General features: G+C 45.0%; 1 protein-coding gene across 2 annotated transcripts in view; it reads right to left on the bottom strand.

Annotated features, from left to right (window-relative positions):
* DSCAML1 (DS cell adhesion molecule like 1) overlaps nucleotides 1–15,103 on the bottom strand; it is a 468,701-nt gene that overhangs the window by 72,194 nt on the left and 381,404 nt on the right. For both annotated transcript variants that reach the window (XM_069224722.1, XM_069224723.1), the window contains exon 20: nucleotides 3,531–3,670. In XM_069224722.1, the coding sequence (XP_069080823.1) occupies nucleotides 3,531–3,670 (140 nt within the window). The remainder of the gene's footprint in view (nucleotides 1–3,530; nucleotides 3,671–15,103) is intronic.

The following is a 15,103-nucleotide window of genomic DNA, read 5'->3' on the forward strand; positions in this document are numbered from 1 at the left end:
GCTAGTTTCATATAGTGCACATAAATGTCTAAAGGAAACCCTCCACTCGTTCCTCAGGGAAAAAAATGCAATCCAAAACTCAAGAATTTGGTATAAAAATACTTTACTTAATAGGAAGAGGGTTACAGGAAACGGCCTGGGCTAACTTGTTACAGGCTGCTGAGACTGATTTTTTTTTTTTAAACGTAAATATGCCCACTCTTAAGAGTAATATAGCCCCCATCTTCAGTCACTACTCATGAGTGAGTGGACCATTTAAATTTGATATTTAATCCCACATGGAATTATGTTTCAGCACTTAGTGACAAGCCGGCTTTCCCCTTAGTTCCTGTTACCTTCACATTCAAAAAGGTTACTATAGCCCTAAATAAAAGTGCCAAGGCTTAGGCACTGGGTCCTAATGGCATCCATCTGGACACATATATACCTTTACCACCTCTTTGGGCTTCTTTGCTTACTATGGTTTTAAATGCAACTGGAGTTGGATATTATCCAGCAACCTGGTCAGAAACAATTTTTGTCCCAGTTTTTGAAGAAGGGCAGTAAGAGTGACCCAAAATGCTGCCGCCTCATATCCTTCTTAGACTCATCTACAAAATTGCGGGGCAGAGTCAACTTGGAGAGACTGGAACAGTGGGTAAAAGATCATTTTGACCAAGTCTAAATATGTTTTTTAGAAAAGGTCTAGGTACCATGCAGTAGTGTTTGAATCTGACCCTTTTGGTGGGGAAGTATACTGGGGCTAACGAGGAGTGCATACATTTGTGCTTTATGGATCTCAGTAGCTCATTTGACCTAGTAAATCACAACAAATTAGGGCATTTTATGAATTAGTGCACCAGAGACCAAATTTCCTTGTTGGCCCATATGTGTGTAAACTTATCTGCAAGGGTTCGCTTTGGACCATCGGGTGAAACCACAAAGCCCTTCAGAATATGGAAAGGAGAAAGACTCTCAGAAATTACCATGAATCGAATCTCCATGAACTGACGGGCCACTTATGCAACGCTACAGCCCTATAACCCCTTCACGGCCCTTCCCCTGGGTACAGACGGACCGGACTTTCAAAGGCAGACCCTCAGAAGAGGGAGTCTCACTGTGGCGAATACTTTTTTTATTGCCTATGACAGATCAGACAAGTCGCCAGAAAAACAATATCAGTTCCCAGAGGGTTTTACCAGTTTGGTTTGATGAAAAGATTATGTTGCCATGGAGACGGGAGGCTGAGGTATGGAAATGGATTGGAGACAACGCTTCTGATAAGCTGCAATTTGCAAAGCGCAACTCCCCCCTCCCCCCGACCCCTCCCCCCCAATCCATCCATCCATCCCTCCCTCCTACCCTCCCTCACACTGGAACAACAAATTGATACATTTCTGCATCCTCGCCCCCTCCCCAAGACTTTTTAACTATTAATGCCGACCGACACCGGTTTTTTTTTGGCTGACGCCATTTCTGTTCCATAAGCAGAGGGTACCAGGTCAGCAGAAAGGGTGCGGACTCGGAGCCCATTAGTGGGGAGGGGGTCTGCTCGACTGCGAAAAGAATACTTACTGACAGGGCGTGCACTCTAAAATGCTAGTACGTCTCGGAAAGTCAGTCACGTAAGGTTCACACGAGCTCGCACCTATGACATGCGGACACAGATGGAAGTTACTCAAGTCCCTGAACAGAACTGGGTAAAATCAGTCACGAGGACAGTACAGCGCCTTGGACAGAGAGGGGGTGGGGGGGGTGGGAGGGGGGTTGGAGGGGTGTCAGTTTAACTGCCTGGACAGGGCGGGGGGAGCCAATGACACGGAACACACTGGAACAGGATAGTGCCTCAATAGTGCTGTTGGTGCGTCATTCACATGAACGATGCCAGGACAGGGCTGGGAATCGCGTGCATAGCATGCTTGGAGAAAACAGTGACAGCGTAGCGCCTCGGAAGGGTGGGAAAATCAGAAGAATGAACTGAGAGAGGAAAGAAGACAAACAACAGGAATGGAGAAGATGTAAAAGTGAAGGAGAGGAAGGGAAGGGAAGAAGGAAGAAAATAGTAAACGGCTGACATTATAGAAGAGGGAAAGTGAAGTGGAAAGAGTGGGAGCACAGTGAGAAGGATTAAGGGAATAACAGTAGAGAAGGAAGGAGACAGATAAGAAAGGAGGAAGGGGAGAAATCAAAGGAATGAGGGATAGGAGACAGAAATAAGGAAAGAATAAAAGCGGGTTGAATAGAGCACGGAAGGATGGTTGACGCAGGTGAGTGTGGCGTCTGAGAGTTGCTAGGGAAGAAACTCGTAAGTAAAAAAAAAGGAGGAAGGAATGGGGAAGAGTAAGAGTTGGAGGTGATAAAGAATGGATGATGAAGGACACAGCAGTAAAGGAAGGGGCTGTGAGGATGGGAGAGAGACGTGGAATGGAACAAATGGGTGGGTGGAGGGGGAGCTGGGAACGACAAGCTTGAAGAGAGAAGTATAACAGCGAGGGAGGATGAACGGAAGGGCGGGAATAATGGACAGAATGAAGGCAATGAGACGAGGCAGGGGAGAAGAAAAGGAGACTGGGAGCGACAATGACGGGAGGGAGGATTGTGAAGGGGGAAGGAAGACAGTGAATAGGAAAGAAAACAAGGAAGTACCTAAGAATGGTGCAGCAGATGCAGTAGCACCAGAGCCCAAGGGTATGAATGGTAAATTGCACCCTAATTACAGATTTTTTTAAACAAAAATACTAATCACATCCTCATTTTCCCTTGCTTGCTCTAAAGCCCATGGCCCAGCCTCGCCACTGGTTGTAAAGACGGATGGAAGGCGGGGAGGTGGAAGAGAGAAGTAGACAAGTGGGGGTGCAGAGGGAAGGTCGGAACAGTACGCCAGAAAGTCTCCGGGCTGCGTCCCAGTACCTCCCGCTAGTAATGACTGCTTCCAGCTCAAGGAAATCTTTCGCTGTCAGGCCGTGGGTATCCATGACCTTCAGCCGACACCAGTCCGAGCTACGGGCGCGGTGCGCGCGAGCCTGCAATCTGCGGCGAATAAATGGGCCTCCTGCGGCGTCCCGCGCTTCCAGCGCGCGGCCACCAGAGCCAATGACAGCGCAGGGCCCAGGCACCGTCACCGCCCCGCAGTCGCGCGAGGCCCTTTGTGTTCACGAGCGGCACGGGGGCTGCACCTCAGGCCTTCAGATTAAGGGGACAGACCCTCTTTAGTACTCAGCGACAGGCACCTTTGGATTCAGGGCAGTGAACCAGGGACTAAGAAGGGGACAGTCACTCTTTAGTACTCGGTGCGTGGCACCTTCAGAGTAAGGGGTCAGCCACTCTTCAGTACTCAGTGAGCAGGCCGATGTCCTATCTTATTCAAAGCAATGAACCAGGGACAGCGCAGGGAGCACTCACTCTCCAGTACTCTGTGCGAGGCACTTTCACATTCAGGACAGTGTACGGGGTCAGTGACAGTCTAGTACCCCCGGAGGCACTTCTGCTTTCGGGACAGTGAGCTCGCCTGCAAACACCCCACCTCCACCCGCCCCGTGAACCCCACTCACCGGCTGGCCAGAGCCCGGGCTGGAGCAGAAGATGGTGTATTTGCGGATGATACCGTTAGGCTTGGTAGGGGGCAGCCAGGAGACCACCACGCTGCTGGACGAAGAAGGAACCGCTTTGATGCCCGCAGGGGGACCTGGAACTGAAGAAGAAAGGGCAGGTATCATGAACAGAAAGGTCAGTGGCCTGAAGAAAAAAGGTACATTGCAAAACAAAATAAAGGTCAATGGAAGAAGCAGAGAATACAAGAATTGGCAAAGCCAATAGGTTTCGCCTTTGTTTTTTTAAATCTAACTGGATTTTCATTTTCACAGGTTAGTTCTACACATCTTTTATATTTGCCTAAACAATTTCCTCCCCACTCAGCCCTCCCAGACGTTTTCTATGAGCCTGCAAAACAAGATGCTCGAGAGGGAGAAAAGCATGTTGTCATGTCAGCCTCAACCGTTCTGCAGCAAAGATCCTGAAGGCCTTAGATAAGAGACAAATGGCGTGTCAACCTAAACCTGCTCTTAACACGACGATTCCAGGTGCAGAGTAAAACAAAAAGTATCAAAAATACAAAGCAGGCACACAGATAAACTTCAAAGCCGACTCCATTACCAAGCCACCAATTTGAGGAAATCGGGTGAATGTGAATGGCTAAAACAAAAGAATTACTAGTCACTTAAGAGGTGGGATTTTTTTTCCTATGCGGTCTTCGGAAGCGACTTAGCAGACCAATCGTCATTCCTCGGAATCACTTCAATAGAAATCAGAATAGAAATTGCAGCAAACACTGATAGTAGGGCGCAGCAGCATACTAACTGCTACGAAATCCCATACCTTGCTATTTTGTAGGATTTTTTAATGAGACTGGGGGCTGGGAGAACAAGGACAGTCTAACGAGTTCAAGGACCTGTACAAGGTTTATGAAGGCTCTATTCAGGAAGGTCACGCAACCGCCATTCAGAATGGTCTGAGAACAGACATGTTCTGATTTGCTGCCAAGCAGCAATCAGAATTTTCTGAAAGAAACTTCTGTTTTACAAATTCTGACTGTATGTGAGTCAGCCTATCAGTACAGGGCTTGTGTTTACAACTTTCTGGCTGGCTGGTTATCAGTGAAGTACCACAATGTTCACGAGTGTGGACCACTAGTGGCCGAAAGAGTTCTCCTTGTGTATGGGATACTATTTCCCTGGGCTCTGTAGGAATCACAACATACGAGCACAAGTCAATGTATAAACTAATACATGTTAGTACACTTGTTGTTAAGACAGTATTGTAACACTAAATATTAGTGTTCGAAAAGTACACAGTTTTTAACAAACTGTACAAAAGACTTGTTATGATTACAAGCATACATAGTACAATTAATTTCAACGACTGAAGTGAATTTATTACAATGTTAATTCTCGGGCTTTTATGGGGCAAAAGAGTACATGTATTTTCAATTTACTCTTCTATTTTTTTTAAGGCGTGATCAATTTCACAGACTGGTCTATGGTTAAGCAGACATTTAAAGTCACCATGGACCTAAGATTGGTGTCTATGCTAAAATCCCCATGGTTAATATGTCTTATTCAGTTGTTTTGTCGAACTCTGCTAATAAATGGCTGCCGCTATAGCTATGGTTCCCAAACTTTTTAGAAACACGGCCCATTTCTTACAACGAACAACCTTTGCGATCCACCTGCCTATGAACTGAGGGGTGACTTTAATGTAACTAAAGCATCATGTGGTTGTCACACTGTCATTTCCAGACAACGCATTTTCATTGAAACGGTCACTAACTTTGTACAGTCCTATCGTTTAACTGATAAAACTATACAACAGTCAAACGATAATATGTGAGAATGGTGTTTCTGTGAATATTTATTATGTGTGCATCACTAATTAAAGGGAGTTTGTTTTAATCATATTAAAACCTCCGTTTCCAGCAGACTTCAAATGACAAAAAAAGCGTATTTCATTTTTGCTTTACTAACTGCATGCACATGCATGTTAGTTCACCAAAATGCCAGGGGTAGCGGAAGTGACATAACACGCCCCTTGACCTTCTCTTTCACTCACACACACACTTACACATACACACTCTCTCATAAACATACTCTCACCCGCAAACACAAGCACAACACACATATAAAACACATTTTTTATAATTACCCCAGCTTCCACGGAAGTCATATTCAAGCTAATTGAAATCCATTTTTATTACACTAATAGTGAAAAAGAATATATATATATATATATTTATATATATAATCCGCTATTAGTGACATTTAAAAAACTGACAATACAATGAAGAGTACAGTCCGAACTGACGTCCAAGGAAAAGCTGGCTATAGGACTCTGGGACGGACTTTGCCACCTCTGAGGCCAGGGGTCGCAAAGGCAGTGCCAGGAGTCACAAGGGACAAGCCAGGGGGTCGAAGCTGCAACCCCTGTCAACCCGTAAATGATGTCCATGTGCATGCAGTTAGTTTATAGGTATTTCGTTGTGTGTTACAAAAAAAAAAAAAACGACATCCGAAGACTGATAGAATTCACTATAAATACATCCTCTCACTTTGCAGTCAGAGAACGAAAAGTAAACACCAATACCATTTTAAAAGAATAAGCAGCAACACGACTGAATACATAGGCTGACATGCGACCTCCATTGTTAAAGCATTGCAAATTAGACAAAATAAATACAGAATTTAAATGTATCGTTTATTATACTCAGACTTTCCGGACCCACCAAAAAACAGCCTGCAGCCCGACCCATAATTTGGGAAATACTGTTCTACAGCAATGATTCGCTACATCCCTATGTGCTGAAAGTTAAGAGCGCAGGGCCCAGTGCTATGTCCATAAGAGAGCAGGGTGAGCGGTGTATTGGTGCAGGGTGAGGGTGTGACAACATGAGGGTAGGCTGCGAGGTATGCTTTAGTGACTATACAATGGGCAGCATGGGGTGTGCCCATGTTAATGTAGATTCTGTGGTGTGCTCATCTGAGTGAACGCTGAGTGGTGCCCATTTGTGTGCAGGGTGGGTGGAGCGCACATTTGTGTGCAGAATGAGCGCATGCTTGCGTGAGTACATGGTGAGATGCATGTCTGAGAAATGAAGGTGACACGAGTGCCTTTGGGAATGAAGAGTTAAGTATTTTAAAACTAGACCTATTGGTGCTGCAAATGCTTGTCTCTTTACGTATTTCAGCGGCAGAGATGCTGTTTATCTAAATTAAGCTTTTGCTGTATTTTTACCTATTTGTAATCGCATGTACTAATACACTAAGAAGGTAGTAATTTGTCATGCACCACAAGAAGGGCTGGGGCTCGGCACGCCGTCACAACTGAACAAGAATGGCTCCTATGCATCTCCTCTAAAGTGCTACTAGGATATGACTTGGCCGCCTGGTCCCAGATTGCTGCACACATAAGCCAGGTAGGCTGCAGAGACCTTCTGACATATGACTCGGACAGGCTGTTTGGTTCATCAAGGTGTTCTCTAGTGCAACACACAATAGACCGTGGTCACTCATCCCGATATCTACTGGGCAGTTGTTACCACAAACGTACGCTGCACTAAGGCTAGCATGGTCAGCCTCCCTCCACCAGGGGACCAACAGTCATTTAAGTCTAAATGGTGACAGCCCATGACTGGCTTTACTCAATCACTGCGGAAAGAAGCTAATTCAAGGAATGGGTGGGGCCACCGAGAAGTCAGTGAAATCTGTCCCAGCCACGTAAGAAGGTGAAATGTCTTAAGATATGCGCAAGTGGCAAAGGGGTGGGAGATGGGTTCTCTAAGCTTTGGCTGACAGTCACTAGAAACCTGATGCGCCACAAGTCGAAAACAATCAGACCATCCATCAAACTAATCCTTTGGGGCACATAGACTCCACTGGGGAGGCAGATACAGAACAGTAGAGACCGGTTGCAGAAGCCGCCACTGAGCTGCGCAGTGCTGAGAACTCAACATCTTAACCAGAACTTCCAGCTTGGTAGCCTCCTTTAAACTACCAGTGATTGCAGATGTCACTTTTCATCCTGCCCACAGAAGTCCAGCAACCGACAGCCCGGATTTTTTTAATTAAACAATAGCACTGGTTTCCCCCAGAAAGATATACAAAGATCTTGGCCAAGTCCTTCACCCTTCAATCCCTGAGAAGAGGCCGCACCCCAGTTTCAGGATCACTGGTTATAGAGATTAAATGTAAAGAAAAATGCATGAGCAAGATAACCATCTGTTCGATACTTACATGGAATCGTCCGTAAACTCATCCTAAGATCCGTTGCAGATCTTTTAACGGATGTCATTAGTCCGGCATTCCAGCACTTCCGGGTGGCTTCACAACCAATCCCATGGCTGAACACTTTATACTAGTGGGAGAAACTGAAAACGTGTAGTGACTAAGATTTGGGATATTGTTGGCACCTCAGCTAATCATAGTCTAGTAGACAAAATTCTGAAGTGCTGAGTGGTTAAAGAATTTGTAAGCGCTTTCTTCCAAGATATTGCATGTGCCTTGTAATGGAAATAAAAAAAGTACCTGCATCATAAAGCAGCCAGTGGAAGGACACTGGTCATCAGCCAATAATGACTGACCGGAAGCTGTACTTGGTCCACAGGGCATTGACAGCACAAGCAGAGCAGGAATTGAAAAGCAGACGATGTAAGACAACGTGCTGGCCAATGAGAAGCAAGTAAATGAGACTGACGTTGTAATGAATGAATGGTTGCAAGCCCCCTTTAAGATATTTTCTTTCTTCACAAAAGATTTAGCAAGCACAATGTGCAAGCAAAACCTAAAAAGGTCCTACAGAAATGCATACAGGCTAAGAGATGGGCAAGGTCCTATAGTCCCCTACAGAATAAACAGGGGCGTAGCCTGGTCAGTAAGAATGGGTGGCAACGGGGGTGTGAGTTTCAGATTTTTTAACAATCACGCTGGCATACTATTTTTTATAATATACAACAAGCAGGGTGCAGGATAGGGACTTAAGGAGCAGTGGAAAGGGAGAAGAATATGGATTGGTAGGGGTCGGAAGTAAGAGAAAAAACAATATTTTGTAAAATAACCAACATTTTTTGACTACTTTCAAAACAGATGGCGACTGTGTGTGTACTTTTTTGTCTGTGTATGTAAACATTCCTGGTGAAATCTGACAGACACCCCAGCATACCTGACTGATAGCAGGTGTACCCAACTATTTACCAGGGGGGTGTAACACCCCAAACATCCCACCTACGAAGCTACACCTCTCAAAATAAGACAACTGTACCTCTAGGATCGGGTGTAGTTCCACCCCTACATAAGTAAAGTTGGAATTTAGACCAGGGCAGTCTAGCAAACGTTCAGGTGAGGCAGATCCATGCCAGAGCCCCATAACAAAAAAATTAGTTGGTATTAATTTATATCGCGATGTATCAATTTAGTAATTCTTTTCGAACATTGTAAGTAATTTTATTATTTTACTGCATAATTTGGCATGATTTTTTGTTTTCAAATAAAAAAGTACAAAAATGTTTGCGTCAATTACTTGGAAAGTGGGTAGGATAAAAAAGCTCCCACTGCAGCAGGGTAAGAGGTGGTGTTTTGGAGAAAACCGGTACCACAGCGACACAGGCAAGGTCACAAGAAACAGGTGTCCACAGAGGAAAACAAGCATTGGCAAGGCGAGAGCTACTGGTTTTATTAGTGTTATGTAGCCATGTTGTCCAGCAGTGCATCTGTAAAAGTGCTATGACGCGGCCAGGGATGTCTGCGGCACAGCGTTTTTTTATTGCTCCTCTGTGGCAATAAGTAGGGAGGGCCGGAGGCGAATGGATAGACAAGGAAGAGGGTGGTAGGCATATAAAAAGAGCGATGACACTGCACTTTTTTATTGCTCCCCTTAAAGAAACAGTGGGAGGGAGTGTGGCAACCCAGAAGGATGGCGACTGGCAACACCTCTGCACATTACCGATGACCAAAACCTATAAGTAGGGACGGGACGGTTACATAGCAGAGCCTCGGCAGTTTTAAACAGATATTACATCCATGTCACAAACGTCAGAAGTTTAAGAAGCGGAGGGGTGTCGTCACTGACTTGAAGCGGAGTCCATTGCTGTTTAGATGCAGATCTCTGCAGCAGGTGCATTAGCCCTACATCTTTAAACATGTCATAAAGGATTTCTGAGTCAAATCTGAGCAAGAAGAGATGAGAAAGAAGGGAGAGCACGGTATAGTCCCAAGCAAAATATTAAAGCAACATTAAAGAGCATTATAAATATACAGCACATGCCTCCAAAATACAATAGGCACACTTTTCCGAGCCCTGGCATTTAACTTTTGCTATTTCATGTTGTGCCTTCTCCGCTCTGTAATTTTCTGTTGCGCTTTTTCTCAGCCATCTCCGTAACATTCACTACCTAGCAGTAATAATTACTGCCATACTCATAAAGCGCCTTAACACCCTGTTTGTACATCTAGTGTGTACTATATAATCATTCTAAACATGGGATTGAAATAAACGGGCTGGGGCTGGGACTTGGCATGAGTGTGAGGCAACAAGTGTTCTCATTTATTTTTGGTGCCTGTGGATGATGAGGCTACAGAAAATCATTAAGTCTCTTGGCTGAGCATTCTGTCCTACTGTACATGGATGGCAGCAGCTACGCCTCAGACTGAGAGCAATGAAATAAAACATCCCTGCACAGGAAACTCCAACCATCGTAGCGAATCTGTCTTTTTTTGTTACATCTAATGAGACAGCTCAGTGGGGAGGGCCCCTTCTCTAGAAATCGCTGGGAAGGGGTTGAAATCTAGGCAAGTATGAGTCAGAATTTCATCATAGTGAAGCGGATAATATGAGCACCATTCATGGACCTATGACAATAATTTTAATTTAAAATTCAAAGACCCAACTTGGTTTGTAGTGTGTGTGAATCATTGAAATAAAGTGCAGTAAAGGTGCAGATTAAGTCCACTTGTCAAGTGACACGGAGTACGAAGAAACATGGAGAGAGAGGGAGGAGCCCCAGGGAGGATGAGTGCAAGAGGAAGGCTGCTGGAAAAGACATGCACTCTAGTTGAGTGCTTAGGTAAATAGAAATAAGTAGCGCCCAATTAAGGGAACGGTGGAAGGCTACAAGTACTTGGGCCATGCTCCAGGGGAAGGGCAAACACAAGAAGAGAAAGCGAATGCCACATGCACCAACCAATGGTAAGTAGTGGGCTGCCTCTATCTAAGCCCATGAGGCACGGGTGTAGCTTGATCAGTAAAATTGCAGGGGGAGCTTCAGATTTTCTAGCAATCACGCTGGCATATAATGTTAAAATCCATTATGTGACAAGCAGAGTGCAAGAGAGGGGCTTAAGAGAGAAAACACAATATTTTGTAGAACTACTAACATATTTTAGGTCTTTCAAAACAGGGAGAGGGAGTGTGTGCGCGCGTTTTTATTTGTGTGCATGTAATAATTCCTAGTGACATCCAACAGACACCTGACTATATCCGACTGATAGCTCTGCACCCAAGTATTTATCACAAAATACATTAAGGAGCATAACACTTTCGCCCTCGCCCCCCCAACTAAAGCTACGCCCCTGTCGGGTGAAAAAGCATTCACTGCGGAACGGGGGTTAAGAGTTAATTAAACATATGTAAACATGCATTCATGACTCCTGGATGTCCACCGTGGCCTAAGGGTGTCCTCTGCGACGAGAAGTCCGATAACAGAGTACCCCAGTCCAGCTCTGAAGCATCCTGCTATTTTAGTACTGGGACTAAGAGACAGCCCCGCCAAAGTACCTCTCTCCTCAGCCATAGCGCTACTACCTATCCCAAGAGATAAACCAGAACGCTGCTCTGCCAGTGCGCGTCAATCTGGATAAGAAGCACCCTCTTATATTCTCGGCGGTCCCAGGGGCAGTCCTGCCGAAGCTCCCCGATAATCACCTATTGCACATTCTGTCATTTCATTACTGGGACCCTCACAAAGCTCAAACAATGCACCTCAGACCTGAACCCTCACTACCGAGTGTTCTTTTATTATTTCACCCCTCCTCTTCCCTTCCCAACGAGGGTTTGCATTAAGAATGCATGCATGGTTAATGAAGGGGTAGTCTCAGGATAATCTGTAGAACTCTTCGTGATCAGCAGCAGCCCTTGTACAAGGTACACTGTAGGAGCGCATCTTTGCGCAAAGCTCTCCTGTGTCAGACAGGCTCCATCTCCTGCACAAGGCAGAAGCCCGGACACCAAGAGAAGTCTCTTACTTCAAGCACATCGCCCTCATTGGCACGTCCTGGACCGGAGGGGGAAACTGTACATGTAAGGCATAATCTGACAGTAGTAATACGACAGCTGGGAAGATACCTACATTCAAATATGGCGCAGGTGTTGCACATCTGCTCACCACCTAGCCGGAGGTAGACGATTAGCGGGTCACACTGATGAACGTTCTAGCTTTTCTGAGGACTTGTGCCTATGAAGTGCTTTTCAAATCCATCCCTGTTTAAATGTTCTGATATCTTTGAAAATACTAAAGTTCCCTTGAGTGTATTTACTTAAAAGAGGAAGCAGTAATCTCTGATGGGTTTCGGCTGCCCCCTTTTTAATCAGCCAACTTGGCCTGACCCACTTAAGCCCAGGAAGTCGCGGCCTCTGGCATGGAAAGAGGTGCTCTGACAGGGCCGGGACTGGGGAACCAGGGGACCAGCGGCACTTTATCGAGACAAGGCCATGGCTCAAGAGAGAAGCTGTGCTAATGGCGCTTAAAGTAGGGCATGGAGGCGACGTTAATATTTCAATATCCATCAGCGCTAGGCCGGCTCGCACGGGTAAACACAAATTATACACTGCGCATGGGTCACAGCATGAAGAAGCCCGACTCTGCCAACAACAACTCTGGGAAGGATGAATGCAAAGAAAGAGCAAGGTGGAGTGTTTATAAGGTTTGAGGGTTTATTGCAGGTTAAGGATAAACTTAGCGTGGGGCTCTCAAGACAGCAATTGCTCAAGTCTAGGCCAGTGCAAAATTTACGTAATGTCGCAGCATTCACAAATGTTGTGTAGCACACAATTGTAAAAATTCTGCAAATTATGTGGCTCTTAAAGTGTGCACATGCGGAAGTCTGGGTCAAGCAGAAAAGTCTTGTAGGAAACATTTTCTGTTTGTAGTAACTCCTTGCTTGTAATTTGCATGCACTTTGAATTTTACATGAAGGTATGAAAACAAATTATTTGAAATTTCACGTGGTTATCATGAACTTTAATCAGACTAATTTTTGCAGTTTAGCACAGGCCTTCTCAAGCCTTTTGCCACACTGAATTTCTTCGCTTCAGTAACTAATAAATAACGATCTATCTTCTAGCATGGGAAGTGTCAGAGGATCCTCAGGATGGCAAGAACTTTTTGCTGTAGATCTCGATGAGCCCTGGACTACAAGCAATTCTTCCTTGAGGCACTGGCTTTGTTGGTCCCTAGGATACAATATGAATCCCTTCACTTCCCCTCCTTCCTCTCTAATCTACTTCCTTTTGACTTTCTTCAGCAAAGGCCTCTTTTAAAGAACCAATAACACCTGCCACACCGTTATTGCAGCCCCCCTCTCTTATTCCATCTCCTTGGACAAATATGTTAAGTGTATTTGCAAAGTGAGCATTTCTCCAAGGAGGGTATCCTGGCGCTGATGAAAAAGGGGATTGCTTGTCACCATCTCTAGGTCCTGTGTGAAGAGCCAAGATTTGAATTTGTAATAAATACTAGGACTGAGCTAGCAGCCCTAATGTGGAGGTGGAGTAGATTTCAGGCTTTGTGAGCCAGATACACAAGGATGCGGAAGCACGCTCTGGCTTTTCGGATGTGGGAATTGATGAGGTTGCTCAGGCAGGTGGGGACTAAATAGGGTACTGCTTTTTATCCTTGAGTAATTTGAACTGTGTATGGGGAGCTAGTGGTGGTTACTGAGGTCGGGGGAGATCTGAGTGCATAGAGGGAGGTTGGGTCTAGCTTCTGTGTTCTGAATAGTTTGGATCCGCTTAGTGAGTTGGGCGGAGATTCCAAAACAGAGTGTGCTTCCGTAATCTAGTTTGCTCTTGATACATGGTTGGGTGATTGATTGAGGTGTTTCAATTGTCTTGCCTTTCCTCTCAAAGACGTTTGCCTCAGGTCACCCCTTTTCTTCCACCTAGAATGTCTCAATTATTTTCATCGTTTTGTTTTGCAAAGATCCGAAGTCCTTGCTTTCCCTAAAGGATCTTTCTTTCAAGCTTGCATCCCTGGTCTGCCTCATTTCTTGTAGGAGGGTGTCTGCCAGCAGAGCACTCTCCCACTCTTGTCTTCACTTTTCAGAGGATGGAGCAATGTTTTACATTTTGGCTCATACCAGAAGGCCCTTAATTCCCTCCTTTACTGCTTTCTGTGTTGTCCCCTTTCTCAAGAGTACATTTCACTCACTTCTTGTCTTTGCTCTTCCATTCTTTTCCTCCTTTCAAGCCCAGTCTCTTGCAAACCCATAGGCCAAGCTTACTATGGCCGCCACCAGCACAGATACCTCCTCCTTCAGAGCCCATTCCTTTCGAGAAGGAAAGGCCCTTTTCACAGGTGCAAGGCTAGAGGACGCTCTCAGAGTAGCTGGCTGGTCTTGAGCAGTGACTTAATATCTTCTACCTTAAATCCAAGCACATATGTCTGACAGAGCCTTCTCTGGGCTTTGAACTTGCTTACTGTATCACCTCACTGTAATGTGATAAAAAGATATTGGAATTTCCCTACCTTCAGTGAAGAAGAAAGACAGTGAGGGGAGTAGAACATCTCTACCTTCCCTCTCTGGGACTTCTCTACATGTTATGATTTACTGATGTATGTTCAGATTATTGTCTGTAACACTTGTGAACTGATAGGTGTCTGTTCTCTATTTATGCGTTCTTAGTTGTTTGTGATCTATTGATTTCTCCTATTGGTTAGCCTCTGTATGCCTTGCCTTCGCCTCACGCTTATACTTCAAGGATCTGCAGAGCTTCATCATTTTTCTGAAAAAAGCCCAAGTCTTCTCCTTTGGTGCACAACACAAGTTCTTTTTCACTGGATTCAATTTTGACATTGGTTGTAAGTCCACTCCTAAGTTTAGAGCTGTTCTTCTGTGTCACCAATAAGCAAGAATATCTGTGGCTGAATGAGCTGCTTTATAGTGTACGTGACATCATAACACCTATGTGGCATCACTTCTTATCGCTGCTGCCAAGAGTTAGTCATAAAGGGATTTGCATATTATACTCGCCTCATTGTCTTAATTCAAATGTCAGAATTCCTCTTCACTGAAGCTAGGAAAATCCCCTTGTTCTCAATTTAGCACAGGCCTTTTTAAAGATTTGTAGCAGGCCTTATTAAAGATCTGTAGTAACAAACTAATAAAGTTAAAGCCCTGCAATGTAGGTACAGCCAGCCCCTCATAGAGACAAAACTGAGTGACAAATGATGCCAGCTTGTGGTAGGGCACTCTATTAGCATCTCCTTCTGCAGCTGTTCCATCAGTCCATGTTCCAGGCTGACGCCAGTTTTTGCCTCATAAAATCCATATATATGGGCAAAATTTCACACTTTGCCAGCTGTTCC

This window comes from Pleurodeles waltl, chromosome 3_1 (assembly GCF_031143425.1).
Source record: "Pleurodeles waltl isolate 20211129_DDA chromosome 3_1, aPleWal1.hap1.20221129, whole genome shotgun sequence".
Classification (NCBI taxonomy): Eukaryota; Metazoa; Chordata; class Amphibia; order Caudata; family Salamandridae; genus Pleurodeles; species Pleurodeles waltl.